General features: G+C 45.3%; 1 protein-coding gene across 1 annotated transcript in view; it reads left to right on the forward strand.

The window, feature by feature from the left end:
* LOC126536346 (guanylate cyclase soluble subunit beta-1-like) overlaps window positions 1–19,076 on the forward strand; it is a 231,263-nt gene extending 212,187 nt beyond the window's left edge. Inside the window, exons 10-13 of the mRNA XM_050183277.2 lie at window positions 2,554–2,700; window positions 11,249–11,403; window positions 12,786–13,053; window positions 16,194–19,076. Of these exons, the coding sequence (XP_050039234.1) occupies window positions 2,554–2,700; window positions 11,249–11,403; window positions 12,786–13,053; window positions 16,194–17,465 (1,842 nt within the window). The 3' untranslated portion in view covers window positions 17,466–19,076. The remainder of the gene's footprint in view (window positions 1–2,553; window positions 2,701–11,248; window positions 11,404–12,785; window positions 13,054–16,193) is intronic.
* Window positions 19,077–19,993: the final 917 nt, after the last annotated feature.

The raw sequence follows: 19,993 nt of genomic DNA on the forward strand, positions 1-19,993 counted from the left end.
AAAGATAAAGCTGCCACGTTGGACACGTTACAATTACCACGTATATATATATATATATATATATATATAATGCCACGCGATTGTGCCACGTGCTTGGGTCAATTTCTCCCAGAAGAAGACGAGGACGGGCTGACTCACAAACTCGTGCCTTTGTATTTTGTCGTTGCTGCGCTGCCCCTTCGACGACTCGGACTTACACGGCCTCTTTTAGAAGTCGCCTGTCTATTAAACGTGGCAGCATAAACAGAAGAACACACATCAAGTGAAAGAAGAGAAGGAGGAGGGCAAGCTGAAGGATAGAGTAGTAGTGGGTCAGGGGAATATTTGGTTTTCGGAACGGCTAAGATTTCGATGCGTCGTGTACCTCTTGGAAATACAATATATACACGCGTAATGTCGTAATGTGGTGCCATATTTCAGAACACCCCCTCCCCCGATAGGAATCATCCTGTGGGTACGTTAATGCTTTGCGCAGTCCGTGAACGACAAAGCTACAAGAATGGGAATGCGCTATTTATCGTATATTTCATGGCTTTCTTAGCTTCGTTGCTTCAACAAGATATCTCGGCAGAAGTGCGTGCCATGGCCATTGTTTTCAATCTATCTACGTTTCTCAAGGCCTATTCATGCGTTTGGTCTGCATGCAGCGTTCATAAGCCATTGACAGCATGTTTGAAGGCATTGGTGTCACTCTGCGCAAGCGCCAAGTCACGTGATACATTCCAAATCTAGTGCGCTTTCTTTGTAGTTTAGAAAAATTAAAACCACATCAGCTATCATCCCGCAAAGAAATTATTTCGATATTTTTTCAATGCACCCTGCAATATATACATTGAAGACATTGCGCTCGAAGCGATCCTTTATAAGTTGGTTAGTTAGCTAAATATTTTTAATAAATGATCTAGTCAGTCAATCAAGCTAATTTGAGTACTCAAGATGACAGGGAACAGTGCTAAGCTGCTAATACATTCTCGTAGCCCCAAGTGGGTTTTTCAAGGCTTGGCACAAGTTGACTGAAACACCCTGTATATTCAACTCCGTAGTGCCACTCGGTTCGTAAAGTGTTAATTTATGCGGAATACCTTACAATTTTCATAGACTACCTCTGTTCGAACTTCGCAAACTTCGCAACTCAAGTTCACCAACGAAAACCAGCACGGCTGAATGCGAGCTGTGCGTGTAGGTGTGTGGTATATATTTCCTCCATTGATTTCAGGTTCCCTTGCGGAATGATCAACTATTCTCGGAAGACGACATTTCTGCGCCTCCTTCGGGCTCTCAGCCGCTGGAGAAGCAGATATATCGCGTCCCGAGTTTCCCTCCGTGATTACGGTAGTGCGAAGAATACGTCGTTCCGGGCAGTAATTTATTCAGTGGGGGAAGAAAGCAGAGTTGGTTGGAGTGAATGCATACTTGAAAAAGGCACGCGAACGACGGCAGCAAGAAGGAAAGCACGCAGGACGATCGCTCAGGAGAAATTGATGTTTGATAAAACCAGCACGCATAAAGGAAAACGCCCCTTCCGAGCTGACGCAGGACAGCGCTCCTCTTGTATCCTTATTCTCGCGTTGCCGTCGTTCTCCGCGTCGATTTCAAGTGTAGATTAAGCAATTCATAAAGAACTCAGAATGGCGCTCATGGCGACCACGACAAGTCAAATTAATCTTTTTTTTTCAGCCCCATATAATAAAAATATGCACGAGGGATGTCGTTGTTCGCAAGCAAAACGCGTGATTAGTTCCAGCAACAGAACTGAACTGCCAAGTATACAGGAACGCACGGGCCTGTGCGCTGAGGCATCTTAGCAATATGACGCAATTTCGCGCGCGAGCGCTTCTATGAAGTGGCCTTGTAGGGCACAAATCTTTCGGAGCGGTCAATTATTTACTACTAAGTGAAGAAAAAAACGTTTAACCTCGGGCTTAGAAGCCCACATTCTGGTGCAGCGGAGTAAAAAAAAAATTAGTGACATTGCTTCTTATTTTACTGCTTAAGCAAATAGCCGCTTGTGCATATGTCCCAAGTTTGTGTTTTGGAGGACGACATGTTGACAGGCGGCTCGCAATATTCTGGGAGTCAAAAAAAAAAAAAAACGCTTTGGCAATAAAGATTGCCTCATCGTGTGCAAATTGGGTTTTTATAAATACGCATACTGTTGATTTCTCATTGTGTGAAATGCAAAGAAAAAAGTTAAAAACGTTTGGAGCAGAGGTTAGCAAGAGCTTTACTCAGCTAGCTTCTGACGACCAAATACCATAGATCTCATAATCGTATCTTGCACCGTGTCTTTCTTGGTATTTTTTTTTCTTCCAGTTTTATTTTTTTTTTCTTTAACAGCTTGGCGAACGTTATCTGGGACACACAGTATAAGCTATCGTAATATGTCTCCTGTCATTGCGTAGACAGTCGATGTCCCCTTCCGGAAAAAGAAAAGGTGAACTTTTATTAGTGGTGCCTGTTGAACGTCCCTTTTTCTGTTTGTCAAGCTTCGCGCAACGGATTTGAACACGAGACGACAATAGAAGATTCTTGACGTCCGCCTTCCCCTCGCAGGTGGAGACCATCGGTGACGCGTATCTCGTGGTATCTGGGATACCTGAGTTCACCGAGGACCACGCCGATCGAGTGGTGGTCATGGGTCTAGCCATGCAGGCAGTCACCCGGACCGTCCAATCACCTGTCGAAGGGCACGCCATCGAGGTACGGTGTCGCGTTTCTTCGATCGGGCAGCTAGAACATATGTCATCGTTGCAGCTAAAGTGAGGTCATATCACAGATTGCAATATGAGCCACGAAAACCCGAAACAAGACATGAAATTCGCTATAGTGATAAAAGCCATGAAAAGAAAGTAACCGCAAACCAAGGAGACAGGAAAGGACGCAAATAGATACGAAACTAAAGGTGTTACGAAAACTTCACCGTCTGCTGGTACGGGCATGCAACAAAAAAAAAAACGTAATCATATTGAACACGATGTGCATTATGGCAAAAGAAAAAAGAAAAAGAAATCGCCGAGCTTTATTCACACTTACCTAATCTAATTGCGAATAAAGGCCCTTAGGCTTGGACAAAACTTTTCTCCCGTTTTTCACGACGAGCGAAAGTCGTGATTCTTCCAAACCGTTGGTTCTTTGATTTGCCGAATTTCTTGTTGTGTATTATAAAAGTCGTTTAACGTAAACGGTTCTTCATCTGTTTTTTTCTTTTTACTGCAAGTTTTACCGTACCGTAGCCGAAACCCATAACAGCACTAAAAATAAATCCGCGCCACGACGTGAGATCGCAATTTTCCCTCTGCTCAGGTAGCTGCGAGAAAGCTACAGTAGCGAGAACGCTAGCCACGCGAAACGCGGCGCCACGCTGTGGTCTCGACACGGCGACCGCCGCAAACGGCGGGACAGGAACGACGACCCAAACGCAGGCGCTGACTCTTCAACTAACCGCTTTACTGGGAGCTGCGCAAACACCGGCCAAAGTGAAAGAATCAGTCAATATTCATCACCACCTGCGTCCCACCTTTCTTGCTCCGTTCTCTACGCTATTCCTCACGCTGGCTTCTCTGTACCGTCTAAATGCACTCCGCGCGTAACCGTGTGCTGGTCACGCAGGAGCAAGTGGAACGAATGGTGTGTCCGCCGAATGGTTTTTCGTCAAAACGTATTTGGCGGTGGCGGGTCCTATACGTATCGACGGACGCATTCAAACAGCGGTCTTGCCTCGAACGCCAGCTACGAGGCGGCGCCCAGCCCCTAGGAGCAGAGTTTTGCGACAAAAAAAAAAAAAAAAAAAAGAAGAGGAAGGCCGCGAGCGCGTCGAGTAAGTTCAACCGAGGCGTCGGAAACTTTCTTCGCATCAAGTAGTGTAGAGTGGCTGGCGGAAAAGCGCGCGCAATAGAAGAAAGTGGCCCGCCCGAGTAAAGAGAGACGGGTTAGGCCACGCCTTTCCATCCGTCTCTTTCAGGCCAGACGGCTGGCGAGAGGCCAGCCGTGACGCGATGCAAATCTATGCGGGGGGAACCACTTGGAAAGTGGCGCCCGACTTTAAGAGTCTGCCCTCTCCGTAAAATGGAGCAGCCGGTCAATTCTGACGTGACCTGTGCACTCGGTTGTTTCGATCGATCCACTAAAATCTTGAAGTGCGGAGGTCCAAGGGATGTTGCCTCTGTAATCCAAATCATCTGCCGATCATTAATCTTTAAAAGCATTCCATATAGTGAAAAAGGAAGTTAGATCAATAAAGGAACTCACTTCCAAAGCGACGCAAACGGCTCAAAACGTAAGGTAGCATTCGCTGTGAACGCCAAAACGACAAGAAAACGAAGAAAGAAAGCGCAGCGAGATGAACCAGTTTTCAGACAGATGGGCTTATTAAAGTAAAGCAGAGAGCGAGAGAGGGAAAGTTTTATGATAACTGTAGAGTTTATACCTAACGATAGTCTTGACATGCTATTATAGGTGAAGGATGAAAGAGAGTGAGGATAGTGAGAGGAGAAAGGGAGCGAAAGAAAAGAAATGGAAGAAATCGTAGGCCACCCTGACTTAGGTGTCTTAGTGGCACTCTCACCTCGGCGTTGGTGTTCTTTAGGTTAATATTAGGCAAACGGAGCCCACGAACCGAACTCGGAGGCAAATGTTTTCTATTAATTATCCGGTTAAATATCATGCCACCTTCTTGTGGGTGACGTCATTAGTGACGTCATGACTTCCGCTTTCTACTTCCGGGTTTCCAGGAATTTCGTCAATGACGTGTTCACGTGGCGGGTCTCTAAAATCTACGGTTCTGTGCTTTGGTGTGCGGAAATCAGTGATTTCTAATTAATTCTCATTATTCCAGACACTTCAGTAACTCAACTTTTAACTGAACTTATGCTCTCTGAACGTGGGGGAACTGATGCTCTGATATCATATCTATAATGAAACACATGAATTTTGTACTGTACTATTTCTTTCTATTTCTTCTGGTTTATTTTGAATTTTGATCCCGATCGTCTCAGTGGTTTCTAACTAAATCTAATTATTCCAGTCACTTCAGTAACTCAACATGTAACTAAACTTATGCTCTGATATCATATCTAATGAAACCCATAAATTTTGTACTGTACTATTTTTTCGATTTTTTTTTTTCGATCTAGTTTGAATTTTCTCCTTAGTCGTCTCAGGAGGGGAACCGGAAGTGCTGCGCAAGAAACAAGAGCGTCACTCGATGCTCGTGCCACTAATACACGCGCATCCAAGCACAAACACGAAGCACTCTAGCAGACGAACACGAGTTCAATTACGGTATCCCGCAGAAATGCTATAAACGGCTTAGTAACGCCTGTTTTGAGATACTCGCCTCACGACGTGCGATTAAATGCACATTGTGGGCTATACTCAGATGATTATAAATTGATGTTATTGTTAGCATGCCTATTAAACACTCTTGCCTTGGCTGGCTTCGATGTTCCGAAACATCCGCCAATTCCGACCTGCCGTGTGTGAAGCAGACGTTTCTCGTAAGAATATTTACTGGAATGCCGATGAATTTTGTAGCAAAATCCACTGGCAGATATCTCGAAGCTAGTGCTAGTCTCAGGATGTCCTCTAAGCTGTTAATTACGCCCTCACGACATGTGCTCTAGAGCGAGTAATCTAGGAAGTCAATTATTTCAACTTTGTTGCTCATTACTGATCATTGGAATTTGTGGTGACTCGTGAAATAAATGTTCGCCTGCTCGTGTAATGCAAGTGAACGGACGAAAGCGCTTTGTCGTATAAAACATTTTCTCTTCTTTTTTCTCCCTCTTTCTTTTTCTCTTTCCTTCGTTTTCTTTCTTTTATTTTTCGGGCAAACGGCTGCTGCTAGACTAAGAAATGGGCTGGCCGTGTTAATTCGCGTGTTTGTCGCACTCGAGTTGAAGCTAGACACTACGTTGATATTCGAGCAGACGCTTCTGGGATCAAACCGACGAGCGTGTGGTTTAAAGCCTACGGTTTTAAGTTTTGCCGATGTCCTATAGCCACCAATGACAGATTAGAGACGAATGCTGTCCACTTATAGGTTCAAACGCTTTGTTCAAACAATCTCGCATTGCAATCAAACATCGTGCTCGCCCAGCGGGGACACTATAAAATGTTCCAGCTGCACTTAACGCTGCAGATAAACGGTTAAGGCTACGGGCTCCTGTTCGTTTAGGAAGAAAGACAATCGAGAAACAATTACAAGGGTGAAGATGAAGAAACACTATGACTGGTTTACTGTATTCTCTACAAAAAAATGCCGCCGTGGTTGCTTAGTGGCTATGGTGTTGGGTTGCTAAGCACGAGATCGCGGGATCAAATCCCGGCCACGGCGGCCGCATTCCGATGCGGGCGAAATGCAAAAACACCCGTCTACTTAGATTTAGGTGCACGTTAAGGTGGCCCAAACTATGCCAAAGTGCCCCACTACGACGTGCCTCATAATCAGATCGTGGTTTTAGCACGTAAAGCCCCATAACTTATCTTTTTTTATGTAAGCACATTTAAAATTAATCTAAACCACTTTACCAGGGAGCTGCTGTATAGACAAGTTATTCAAGGTTAGCTGTCAAACTCTACGATTAAACGAAAGGAGACTCTGGCACAATGAAGACGGCATTCATCACGCATACTAGGAATTTTCCCCATTTTCGCGCTCTTTCAAAACAGTAAGGTACCGAAAAATGCGATAGAATGAGACCAGCCTTGCACTAAAGCAGTGTTCACGGCCTACCGTATATGCTGCCGGCATAGACAAAGTCAGGCCCCTGGAACGGCTGTTCGTCCTGAAGTAAGGGTGCCTTTTGTGTGGAAAGACGGTGCACAATGATGACGAAGCAATATAAATAACGCGAAAAGGAGCGGGTCTATAAAATAGGACTCATCCCTTTTTTCTTCTTCTTCTTCAAAACTATACGCTCAACCTCACGCCGAGTCGGTCCAATAGCCGAGCCAAGGCAATGTCCAGCGGAAAGAGTCCGGTGGCACGCCATATACGGATCCGGCTCCTGCCGAAATTAATGGCAGCACTGGGGATGAATCGAAACGCGCCACGATGAAAAAGTACGGCGGGTGAAGGCACAGGGTACGGCAACGCGGCGTTCCTCCTCTTTTTAGAGCGGACTCGCCTTTATTGCCGCGTTATTATTCCACTCACGCCACGGCTCATCGTCGGATCGGTTTGGTGTTTGCATGACGACGACGAATACTATACGCGTGGTCGAGCGGGTTGGGGGTGGGGGGTGGAGGAGCTAGTTCCCTGATGGTTTACACCACCCCACGAAGTGGACTTCGTCGTTCGGCCTTCAAGGTCTCTGGTGGGGGAACATTCCCCTCTTTCTTTTCTACTCGAATAGAAGTTCGACGCTTGTGCTAATCCTGGTAAGAAGCCTGACCATATCGGCGCACAGTATTAGCGTTTATTTTGTGCGGTATTTTACTGACTCCCCCAAATGGCGGCGTGCTTTCTTTGTTATGTGATTGTAATCTCCGTCTCTACAGTCGGCTATGCCTTGGTTAGCGCGCGCGCGCTTACATCTCGCCTACTCTTTTTGGTTGTTTACGCAAACTAATAATTGATACGTATATGGACAGAGTCTCAATAGTCAAGTTTTCTTCGTGACACCGCAAATAAACTGGCTAAAGTAAAATGACTTTATTGTTGCGCATCATTCATCATATTGAGCTATCACTGCAAGCGACTTGACAATGAAAAGATGTGCTGGTATTATATTACCAGAATGGCGCCTTTTTTTGACTGTTTTGCGGCCCCTTTCATGAATGAAGAGCTGCTTTATTCAAGACAGTGCGACACAAGTAATTATCTTGAATAATGAATAATGATCGACGCAAATAATGAAGCTGTTATTCGGAATAGGTGCAGTTGAAAATGTGGGCTCCGTGTGCGTACGAAACATCATTAAGAGATTTATTAAGGCTAGCACAGTTATACTTGAAGAAAATGCTGGGCACATCAAGGGTGATCTGTGGATAAAGTTTTGGGTTGTGTGGGGTAATTATGGGTCTTGTGGGAAATTGTGAAATTTGGGTTAATAGTGCTTCGAAAATATACCGGTATTCGGAGCAGCGTAGTTCTATAGGCAGTACTATAGGTCTTATCTAGATCAATCTGGGTAGGAATTAAGCGTGTGCTAAGTGAAACAGACTGAAGGAATTTGAAAGCTTTATCTATTCGGGAGTATTATTCTAAATTATCATATAGTAAAGCAGTAAACAGGGCTAGTTCGTAGAGACTGGTGATTGCATTGTGCTTAGTATTATAGTGACGGAAAAACTTTAGCGAACATAAAAGAACAAGAAATTGGCGTACGTAGTGCAATTACTTGCGCTACGTACATCCGCTTCTTGTTCTTTTATGTTGGTTCTTCAAGTTCTTCCGTCAGTATAACACTAACCACAATACAATCACGAACTAAATTATCAAATTGGCGCTCTTTGGGCTCGTTATCGATCCTTGCTAGAGATATAAAATGTCCACTCTTAGCAAATCACCAGGCATACGAAAATGAAATTTTGTTAAGATAAAATGTGCGTATAAGAGAACAATCCTTCGGAACATTCCTTCCGACGCTAAATCACGCTTTTAAAATTCCTAACATTTAGCAGTTTTCTATATTTTCTTTACTGAGAAACTTACTCCACCCGGAGATACACCGATTGGCTATTGGTCAATTCTTTCGACGGCATGAATTCGCGTCTCCATTGACTAACTCACGCAAGGCCGTGCATGCCACACCGAGCGATGTGCGAACCAACTTTTTTTATGGATGGGTCCGCAGACATGGTAGGACTTTGTGTGCTGTCGCGTCGCGGAATTTTCTCGCATACAGCGTACGCCATTTAGAAAGTGAAACGTTTTGTTTGTTCTTCCTCCACAGCGGGAGCGGTCGTCGCCCCCTCGTGGGGATAAGCCAGTTTACGGTGCTGTTTGGCACAGCGACGGTTCAATCTATTTCATGAAGATACACTTTTCCTTCCGTGTAGCCGTACACTTTGATGCGTATTCTGCCTCCAACTTCACGATGTTCGAAAATATTCAAGACAAGGTATAATTCTACTTTGAAACAGGGTGCAATATAATCGGGTTTTACAGTGCCGATTTAAAGAGGCATTGAAGGACAACGTTAAGTCGTGCTAGGCTGACAGATTAGGCCTCTGCAACAGCGAATTCGTCATTCGTAGCGACAATAGAGCTTAAATGAGAAAGCGAGTAAAATGGAAAATTGCCACGGCGCCACCTGCTGTGCCCAGTGGTACTTCTCATCTGACGTAAGCATTGGCCGATTCCAAGATAGTGGCATAGGGGTAGGTCACGTGGAGATTACGTCAATTCGTTCGTTTCGGCGCGGGTAGTTCAAATTCAAGAGCAGCAGTGAGGCCTTCAGTGGAAATCTTCTACGCAAGGAATTGATATCTTGGCACACAGAAAACGTTGATGAAGTTCTCTTTTAATCTAGCTCGACTTAATGTAATTGTCGATAAGACCCATATATACAGCTTTTAGCTATGAGTTGAAACATTTGTATAGAAACCTTGTAATTATTTATACGCAAATTAAATTCACATAATTGTTTAGTGTCCCTTTAACGCAAACGCATTCTTAACGGATGCAAGCACCGGCAAAGAATAAGTGTTACGAATAAGCATAAGTAAGAATAAGCTTTAGCTACAAGTTTAAGCTTCAGAACCAAAACAAACGTGATTAACGGAATATGCGCGTGGACAGCATTACGTAAGATTGTGACATGGTGCTTACTTATTTATTGTTAGAAGTGTGCGAATTTTGTTCTAACGACAGGCGAAAATTGCGCAATGGTGCATTTCGTTCCTTGAGGTTAAATCAAAAGAAATATGTGGAGACGTAGCAGTTAAATTGCTGAAGTCCCGAGATGCAGCTTGTCGGTATCCTCGCAAGTAAACGTATATAATGAGTTCAGTCTTCCTGTGCTAACCTAATTAACTTAAACTCTCTGAGGAAGCTGAAGACGGTGCGACGAGCGATGGAACGAAAAAGATGCAGCCGAGGAAGGCAAATGGTTAAGGGATGTGAAGATATGAGATAACGTATAGGCACGGGATTTACTCTTTTAAAGCAATACGTGTGTAATTGCGGATCGCTATGAGAAGCCTACATAATGCGGTGGACCTTTAATAGCACTTGTCCTGTCTGGTCATCCTTTTTTGTGTCCTTGTGTGCATGTGTGTGTGTGTGTTTTTTTTTTTCTTTTATTGCGCTTTAAGCCAAATATAAATTCATACAAAATTGCCCAAATTTCATATACTGTAGGTTTAATAGACTGTTGATGATGATAGGTAGAGCTCACGATGCAACTACAGCGTGATGAATGCGGGGCCAAAACGCGCTTCTTCCTGTTCGGCTGTTTCTCTCCCATGCCGAAACAGCTAAGCTCAAAGTCCAAGTAGTGAGCCAAGCAGTGACGCAGCTGTCTCCGAACTAATCTTTCAAGGCAATTAGTGACGTGCCAATGACCATAACACACCACTGCTGCAGTAGAACCAATGTGCTTGCGTTTGGCATATCACAACATTACACCTCAGAGCGCCAAACCTCTCGTACACCACGTGGGCGGGCGCTGGTAGACATTACGAGGGTTACGTCTACATTACCACTAGAGTTTTATATAGCTGCACTGAAAATTATAACTCAAGAAAGCTTCTACACTCCAACCCATATACTATTTCGTTCTCAAGTGATTTCTTTTCCCCTCAAATTTGCTTATATTCATAAAGTGTCACAGTTCGAATTTAGCATGCTTTGCCAAAACATTTGGCCCCAGTAAGCAGTATACCTTTGCATTTGTGAGGTTCCTTCTACGCGTGTATACCCCCGGTTGTCAAACGCAATTTGTTGGGTCTTGTGATGAGTACTGAAAACGCGTGAAGCAGCGTTTAAGCGGGTGTTACTGTAGAAGTGCTGCTTGCTGGGCCAGTTGGTTCATGCTGACGCTTGAGAAAACCAGTGAGAAAATTGAGACGCAAACATGACAGAAATACGACCAGCGTTACGGTGTCTCTCCTTCCTGTCGTGTTTGCGTCTCAATTTTATCGCTGGTTTTCTCAAGGATCGTTACTGGTCTGTGATTGGTAGAGGTACTCAAGGCTCAAGTCAAGTGTTTCTGCCGTCGCTTTCAAGTAAAACCAAGGTTGCAGACTAAAGAAACATTATACAGCCTTCAGCGAAGTTTCCGTTTGTGTTGTCCTTCCGCAGATACGCATTGGCATCCACTCGGGTCCTGCTATGGCTGGCGTCGTTGGTACTCAGATGCCTCGCTACTGCCTCTTCGGGCACACGGTCACTCTAGCAAACAAAGTAGAGAGTCGCGGATTGCCCAAACAGGTCACCATCACAGAGGAGACAAAGCGGTGAGTTCCCTCGATTTAATAATATAAGGAAACGTAAAAAATTATGAAATTCTGTGAAATAAATCTGAAACACTTAACATTTCATTAGCACTTTCTGTTTCTTTTCATTAACGTAACAGCGGCGCGTCGCGTTACCTCTCCACTCATCCTTGCAAGAACAGACAAGGCATCGGGAATGCATGCACGAAGCGCGAAGCCTTTTTTATTTGGATGCACCCGCTTACGCTATACACGCTGGTCAACGCTTTTGTTTGTGACTAATCACTCAAGACGCTGCAACCTCTGCCGTGTGAAACTGCGGGATCAAGGTTGACAGCGCGTCTCTTCCCGTGCATATGCACTTTGAGAGCGCTGGTTCACTGACCCTCAATGAGGCAAGCCTTGGTCTCTGGCAGTTTGGGGGTGGTTGTTCTGTTGTTCTGTAGGGGTCTGAGTAAGATTAACAGTGAGATTTTATGTCACTGCCTTTATCGCCGATAGAAGTAATTTATTAGCGTACACACTGGGTGAACGAGTGGTCTTAAGAGGAAGCTTTAGCTCGAGTGCTCCTATCTAAATACATGTAAAAGGAGAATTCGTTTTTCTCGGCAACCACTGCACCAAATTTGACGCGGTTTGTTGTATTTAAATGACAAACTTAAGGTCTAATGATTGTTGGTTTTTAATTTTTGAGTTAGGTTGTCAATTTTTTATTAAAAATTGGCAAAAAATCGAAAATTTTCAGAAAACGAAACTATGGAGGTTACAACTCTGTTACTCGACCACTAAAAATGATAATATAATTCTGTGAATCACATCTAATAGTACATATAAAGCGGACAAAATTGATATGTTACACAAGAATATAAAAAATAATTAATCATAGGGAAATACAACTTTTGCAAAACCGTTGTAACCAACGTAACAAATTCACGTAAGATGTAAAGTCACATATTGAATTTGTCCGCTTTGAATAATCTAATGGATGCCGTTTACAGAACCGCGATATCAGTTCTTGATGCAGAGCTATGAATTTGTAAACTTCGTACTTCTATTTTTTTCAAACGGTCAAATATCTGGAAATCGCTTTAAGAAAATGCAAGCCCTAAATCGAAATTCCGCTTCTAACAGTCACTAGAATTTAACTTTCTCTTTCAAATGCAATAAATTTCATCAATATCGGTCCAGGGGTTACTTCATAAAAATGTTTTTGCGTTTTACATGTATTTGAACAGGCCGCGTCGGAGTTGGGCTCGAGCTAAAGCTTCCTCTTAATATAACATATGTTCGTGTGACGCCCACTAGAAAGTGTTGACACCTCCCCCTTAAGGGCAGCAGACGTCTGCGACATGTACGAAAAAATTCCCTGTTGCATCAGCTACCAAGTGTCGCTCTCCGAACAGGCACCTTAAAAAGGACGGCTACCTGTTCCTGGCCACGAAGCCTTGCCCCGAGCTTCAGGTATGCTGCTACAGCGTGTCACGGCCGGGTGACGCCGTGGCGCCGGATCCTGCCACGCTGGGGCCGGCGCTATACGGAGGCGGCGGTCATTTCCGGTCACCCACGGGATCGCCGGTGCACTCGGACAGAAACACGGGCTCTCGGAGCTCGTCCACACCATCTCCCGGCGGATCTCCACTCATCACTAGCGGAGACATGGCCAGGAACCCCGTAAGTTTCCACAGTTGTTAAGTGCTTGGTACTCCTCGACGACGAAGAGGTAACTTGGAGACACGGGAGAGAAACAGAGGTTGAGATTTAGTTTTGTCACGCCGGTACTAGAGATGCGCACACACTGGTAGTCTGTCTTTGTTTCCAGTCACCATGCGTGCCACTGTTTCTGTCTAAATCCTCCGCTGTACCAGCAAGTTTGTCATGCAACTCCATCGTCAAGTGTCTAATGGCACGGTGAGCGCCACAGACAACACGCTCAGAAGGAAGACGTATGATTCGTGCTGACATGGCTTAAAATGTTACTGATGACTGCGTCACTTGTCTCTCCGGTCCAGGCTAAAAAACACCCTGCCACCTCCCGCGCAGAATAAGGCCCTTCTGACTGCGTCGCTGTAGCGCGAAGAAACGTAGCTTGTCAGCAGTGTTGTAGGCGTTACCAAAAAAAAAAAACGTTCCGAGATACGTTATTCGTTACGTTCGAATGAAAGAAACGCGTTACCAACCTACATTAGCGTAAACTAAGGTAGCGTGCTAGCGTTAGCGTTACAAAGAAATAGGTAACGTATGTTGCGTAGTCATTACTGCAGATATTTTATATTTCGGGTCTTCGTTGCACGTACCCAAGACAACAATGTTATAAGGGTGATATTCCACATACAGCAAGCTTATGCTTTCAATACAAATTGGCGAGATAACTTCGTACACATATCTAGGACTTCAGTTCCATCACTGGTCAAGTATTTCTGTCTGTAGAGTTACACCTGATGGCTTGCAACTCCGTGGCACGCGGTGGAACCATGTCTTCAACGCGAAACTAAACACAAATCAAAGTTCCTTGCTCAATGTTAACTCTGCAAAGAAATGTTTTAGCAAGGTCTGCTATCTGCATCATCAAGGGCACGTGTTTTGAAGCACGCGTGCGGGACGAGAGAATAGTCGTGGAGAGTGCTCGTACATTTTGTTAATTTGCCACGCCACTTTAGTTGAAAGGCTTTGTGCCTCTGTTTTCTTTCTTTTTCTTCTTTATCTTTTTTTTTGGGGGGGGCGAGTGGGGGAGGGGGCGGTACTGGTACTTAATGTAAATAGTAACGTTACGCTTCACGTTACTGAGAAATGTTAACGTAAGTACTCCGTAACAGTTAGGTAAACGTAATGAGTGCGTTACTAAGTTATCAAAAAATGTAAAGCATCCGGTAACATTATTACCTGTGACGCGTTATCGCAACACTGCTTGTAAAAGAAGCAATAACATAAGCCTGCTCTCACAGCGCACTCTCCATAGCGCTTAGGGTGTATAAAGGCACTGCTTTGCCACTATCTCGCTATTTATCCGGCTGCAAAGCGCACTATGCATTCAATATTTCTGCACACTTAGTTCCTACCTTCCGTTACTGTCAAAGAGTGGCGGCTGACACCACGTCAAGGGATCATTATGCTGTACTCCACACCATCGCGGACCACGCTGGGACGGTCAATAAAAGTGATTCGAGAGAAATGGTACGAGCTGAAAGGAGCAACCGTATTATAAATAACCAATGCCTCCTTTACTAGATGCCTGCCGCGTCGCTAGTTTTCCCATCGGAGCGAAAGTTCCTGCAGTTCAGGGTAGCCGCGGAGAGACGGCGCTCGCTGTTGACCCTGCTTCCTGTTGCGGAGGAAGTGACGATTATTAGGCTAGTGCGCGCTCGACCAATGGCTTGACGATAGACCGCGGGTCCTGCCTCCGGGATCGCAACAGACGCCGCTAAAATCTCGGAGGCAGAGGAACGTGATTCAAGTTTGGAGCAGCCGCCGCAACAGCGCTCGCAGACGAACCTGGTGGAGAGGAGGAAAGAGGAGAGAGGCCGGAACCAGCTTCTCAGCTCACGCGGCAGGCATCTTTTAAAGGAGGCATTGAAATAACTGAAGCATAGAATACTGTAATAGACGCACCTCAGTAAATATAAATTATCTTCTGCCGATTACCAACCCTGATATGCATAGGGGCACAAATACATGCTAGCTATAAATGAAAAGACCTAAACACGTGATCAAAAAAAGAAGAAGCCTGTTTTTTCTTTGTCTATGCCGCAGGAACCACAGGCTGCATAACGCCTCATATCCGCTAATCTCAGCCAGGTACCCGGCCTCCTTATAATGCAATCGGTTGACCGCCGCTCTTACAGTGCAAAGTGCCGAATGTGACGAAGTTACCTTTTCAGACGTAACATTCCCAGCTAAGCGCACAAATAGGTCCAATATACCTGCAAAATGGAGAGCAGCACAAAGGCAGCTTCTCCCAATAGATGCTCTTACAATGGAGGAGCCAGTTACGACGGAGAAGCCAGTCTTCACACACGTTTGGTTAAGATTTCAGGAAACTACGCCCACATTCATGCATATATAGCTTTCTGAGCCATATTACCGATAACCGCCTATCTGGCAATACTCAAGAAGTAATACTATAGGGAAATTCTCAGAAGCAGTTTCACTGTTACTTTGGATCCGAAAGCTCGTTCCATTGCGTTAACGTGGCTTGTGTTTACAGTCAAATTCAGTGAACCTCACGAAATGAATAAATAGAACATCCTTGAACCACCTTTTCCTCGCAAGCATGGCTGAATCGATCTCATTTAGTTCTAAGCTGACACTATTTCCTTTATGCAGTATTGCAAATCATGATGAGGGGTACTCGGACTTCGGTAATCAAAGAGCGAGTACATATAGTGCATGGAAGAAATATATACTTGAGAGTAGAAAAACGGAGCACAGTAGACGTGAAAGTTCAGCTCATTACTGGAAGATGTACGTTATGATACAATTGCCTCTTTGGCAAGTATAAATACTTACGTCATGGTATGTTAAGTTGAATACCTTGACCATCATTGCAATATCTTCCGTACAGGTGCCATCCACCATTTAACCCCTGATGAAGGAGCCCTGTTGGAGCCAAAACGTCGAGTTCATTCAACTTTTTTGTTGGAGGCGTCATTCACTTTATAAATAGTTTGCTACTGCGCACCCTATAACTATTCATCAGTTCAGCACAGACATAATGTTTATTGCATAGCGTGGTCCATCGGGGGCTCACAGAGTGTCCGTGCGTGCGTGCGTAGCTCCGCAAACAATTGTTTTTGCCCTCCGTTCTCCCATTACAGGAGTGTCCGGGACAGTTCACACCACCTATAAAGCGGAAGCATCGAGGGCGCGTGTTCGAGTTTCCCGCGGTCGCCACGAGCAGGCAGGACTCGACCCCCGACAGCGGCTCTGAGTGCAAGTTTCTACAGAGCTTCGACGACGCTGAAAAAACTGGCGAAGGTACCGGCCACACCAGCGACGATGACCCTTTCGACGAACCGATGTGCGTCATCAACGTAGAGTCGGCGAGCAGTCAAGAACTGTCCCTCAGTAGCGACACTCTTTCGTCTCAAGGAGCATCGCCGTGCGCCGAGCGCAAGACCGGATCCAAGAGCGCCACCGGCGGCAAGCCGCCGGCCGTCGCTGAAATAGGCTCTCCACCAGAAGAAATCCAAACCGACTGTCAAGATCTTACAACCAGTTCTCCGAAGACCATGGAAGAGCGACCCCATGCTGGTAGCCAACTCGACACCTTCTCGGATGTCCCACCTTCCGAACGTAACGATACTGTCGTTTCCTCGAAGGAAGTCAAGGCTCCAACGTCGAAGCGAGCAACTACGCTCAAGTGCTGCCCGTTTGGATCGCGAAACCAGGACCTGAACGAGAACCTCGAAGACGACGAACCTCGGAGCGGCAACAAGTTCAAGCCCAGATGTCCGTTCCGCTTAGGCGGAGACGAAGACGACGTCGACAGGCTCCGAAGTCCGCTCGTTCAGAAAAGCAGCAAAGGCGGTCGCAGTGGCCTGTCGTCGCTAGCTCGTTTCTCGTTCGGCGATCTCCGGGACCCTACCTCCAACTGCGGCGTCCCGACCGTGGTCGTCAAGGCGGCCAAAGAGGCGCACGGTTTTTTCCCAGGCCTACGCAGCATGCTTCGCAAGGGGGACAAGAAAGTCCGCCAGTCATCGACCAGCAGCGCGTCGCCGACTGCGGACTCCCTGGCTCCCGAGCCTCTCGCGGAATGCGGTACGGAAGACAGGCTGGTGGTCGACGATGCCGGCAACGCTGCCTCCAAGGGGGCGTGTCCGATGAGGCGCATGTTCTCTCAGGTGCTGACGGTGAACTTTGGCGAAGCTGAAGGTGCGGAAGCGCAGTCCCCCGGAAAGAGAACTCAGAGCTGTTACTCGTTCCGACACCTCGAGGACGCTGAACTCAGTGCCGTCGAGAAGGACAAGCAGCAGGCTGCTTCGGGCCGTTTCAACCTGCCACAGCTGAACTGGCATTTCCCTAGACTGAAACAACGAATCACGAAAGGGAGCCTGTTTAGCGGCGCAATTTTTCCTTCGTCGAGGTAGTAGAGCCCGCCGAAAGAATGATATTATGAGTGCCTGTGCGTGTGTTTGTATGCTTGTACAAAGTTGAACGAAGTGAACCTTAAGTGAAAGCATTTATTTGGACATTATTCCCCGGTGTCCTCTTCATTTTCCTCCCCTTTCGCAACAAGATACGTTAGTTGAGAGACGGCTGCGATTGGTCACGAACGCGCGCCCGCGTTGCTGACATCGGCTCTCGGGAGGTTTCATTGTTAGCGCGGTAGCATACGCGCTTTCTGTATACTGCAATGATGGCACGTTGTTTCTCCTCAGTTGTGTCACCAAAACGCCAGGTGAATGTTATTTGAGTGAATGAGTGTGGTGAAACTGTTGTACTGTACATAAGCTACACGACTACGTAATGAAAGTGCGCAATATGAAACGGAAAATTTCGAAAAGATATATATATATTTTTAATGTACGCGTGGTCGAATGATGATAAAATGGGTGACACCTGCAAAGTGTTCTGGGGCTCCAACGCCATGCTAAGCTCTTTCTCGGATGGCATTAGCTTAATATTATTATAAAAGAGAACAGTTTCTTGTAGAAGTGAGTAAACCGTAAGTGTGAATGGGAATAAGTTTTTGTTCTACATGGAGAATTTGAGCTAGCTATCACTGCACAAAGGCCATTGCAATGCGGTGAACAAAACATTTCTCGACAAGCTTTACCACCCAATGTATAAACTCGGAGAAATGTAGCTTCCTTAAAGAACTTGTAGAAGTTGTCCAGACGGCAACAACTTAAGTTTTCGTATTAACGTATATCACAAAGTTTTCACGTCCCGAAAACAAGCACAGATAAGTAAATAATATGTTCGTTTCGGGACACCGTTGAGATGATGAAACGCAAAGACCACGGATGCTCAAGAGCATGAACAGCAAGAGAAAGTGATCCATTCAGTTTGAATTTGCAAGCAACTCTGAAATTTAGTAACGTATTCATTGTGTTTATATTCTGCTAGCTTTATTCGTGCGCCTCTTCATGGTAGATACACGTTTGTTTCTAATTAACTGCAAGAAAAAAAAACATAAGTGGGGTAGGCATATTCGGCACAGGGTTGATATCAATATGGAAACGATAAATGAACGGCGAGGTCAGAATGCACGTGGCACATGGCTCCTCTCCTGCGTGGTGTATACTCCTTAGCGCTTTCTTTTATTTGCAACTTTACGTTTAAATGAAGTTCATAAATATTTGAAGGAGTCACAGGGGAGCAACATCATGCTGACCACCATGTGCAATATATTCTGGGAACACACGTCCAGGAGTTGTATCCCTTGCGTTAGGAACCCGTAGCGTTAACGAGAACAGAATGTATCAAACTTTAAAAGCTGGCGTATTCTGTTGTGCACTGTTACCACCGTTCGGATAGTTTAGGGACCTTGGTTTGTGCCATGCTGAAAGAAAGCCCGTTGTGTCTGTGAACATATCATGGAAGGCGCAGCTTGGTTCTTCGTCTTTTTGTCTCTGTTTGCTCTTGAGCGGGCACTGCCTAAAAGAAAGCAAACTATGGGCTGAGCAACTCTTCAGAGGACAATAAAGTGTGCAGATTCAGTTGGAATACTGTTAATAAATGGTGGTTATGGTTTACGTTGGCCTCGTCTCTATATTTTGACACAGTCATCACGGGTAAGTGGCACAATTCTATCAACACTGTCGAGGGCTGTCGACCTCGACCCATCTGGCAGCATTACCTCTTCTCTGCGGGCACTGTTCCACCGAAGAAACCACTGGGTCACCGATGAAAGGCTGCTATTTCATTTTGCAGTCGCCCCTTCCTAGGAATGAGAGATTTAACCTGGTCGGTCCAGCGGCAGCTGTGCTTATTTTCCAAATGTTCCATATTTAAAGCACTAACCAGGGTCAAAAATTCAATACGAGAGACGGTGAAACCTAGTAACTTCGACCACATTTTACCTTAGCATTGCGAAATCTACAGACGCTTAGGTATCCCCAATGTGTCCAGACAAGATTGTTCTTCGGCCTATATTGCTACTCGATTGTAGCTCTTGTAATCTACCTCCGCTTCAAACGGCTTCTTATTCCAAATTGTCCTTGTTCTTACTCTGCAGCAGCAGCAGAAGCCAAGATTATTGGCTCAGCGTCCTTGGCAAAGAAGAAATGTTTCAAAGTTGGGGCGGAGGTGCGGATCAAATTAAGTATTATATCAACAACAACAAAACATTATATAAATGAAATGAAGGCCACAAATGAAAACAGTACACGCAATTATGTAACAACCCCATAATCATGTAAAGTTCCCTATGTACCACAACTACTAGCACAAACTGTAGTCGACGGGATCACCACTGTGTACTGTATGCAATGTATGTGACGACAAATCACATTTTGTGCGTTTTGACGAGCTTTGCAACCAGTAGAACTGCCCCCAATCTGCTTTAAGTTCACGTGGCAGCTCCTTCAAAGTGCACCACTTTCTTGTATCTTGGGGCAGCGCTGATTATGCTTCCCGCGCGACGAAAACACTATTGGTTTTCGTTCGGCAC

This window comes from Dermacentor andersoni, chromosome 4, assembly GCF_023375885.2.
Source record: "Dermacentor andersoni chromosome 4, qqDerAnde1_hic_scaffold, whole genome shotgun sequence".
Lineage (NCBI taxonomy): Eukaryota > Metazoa > Arthropoda > Arachnida > Ixodida > Ixodidae > Dermacentor > Dermacentor andersoni.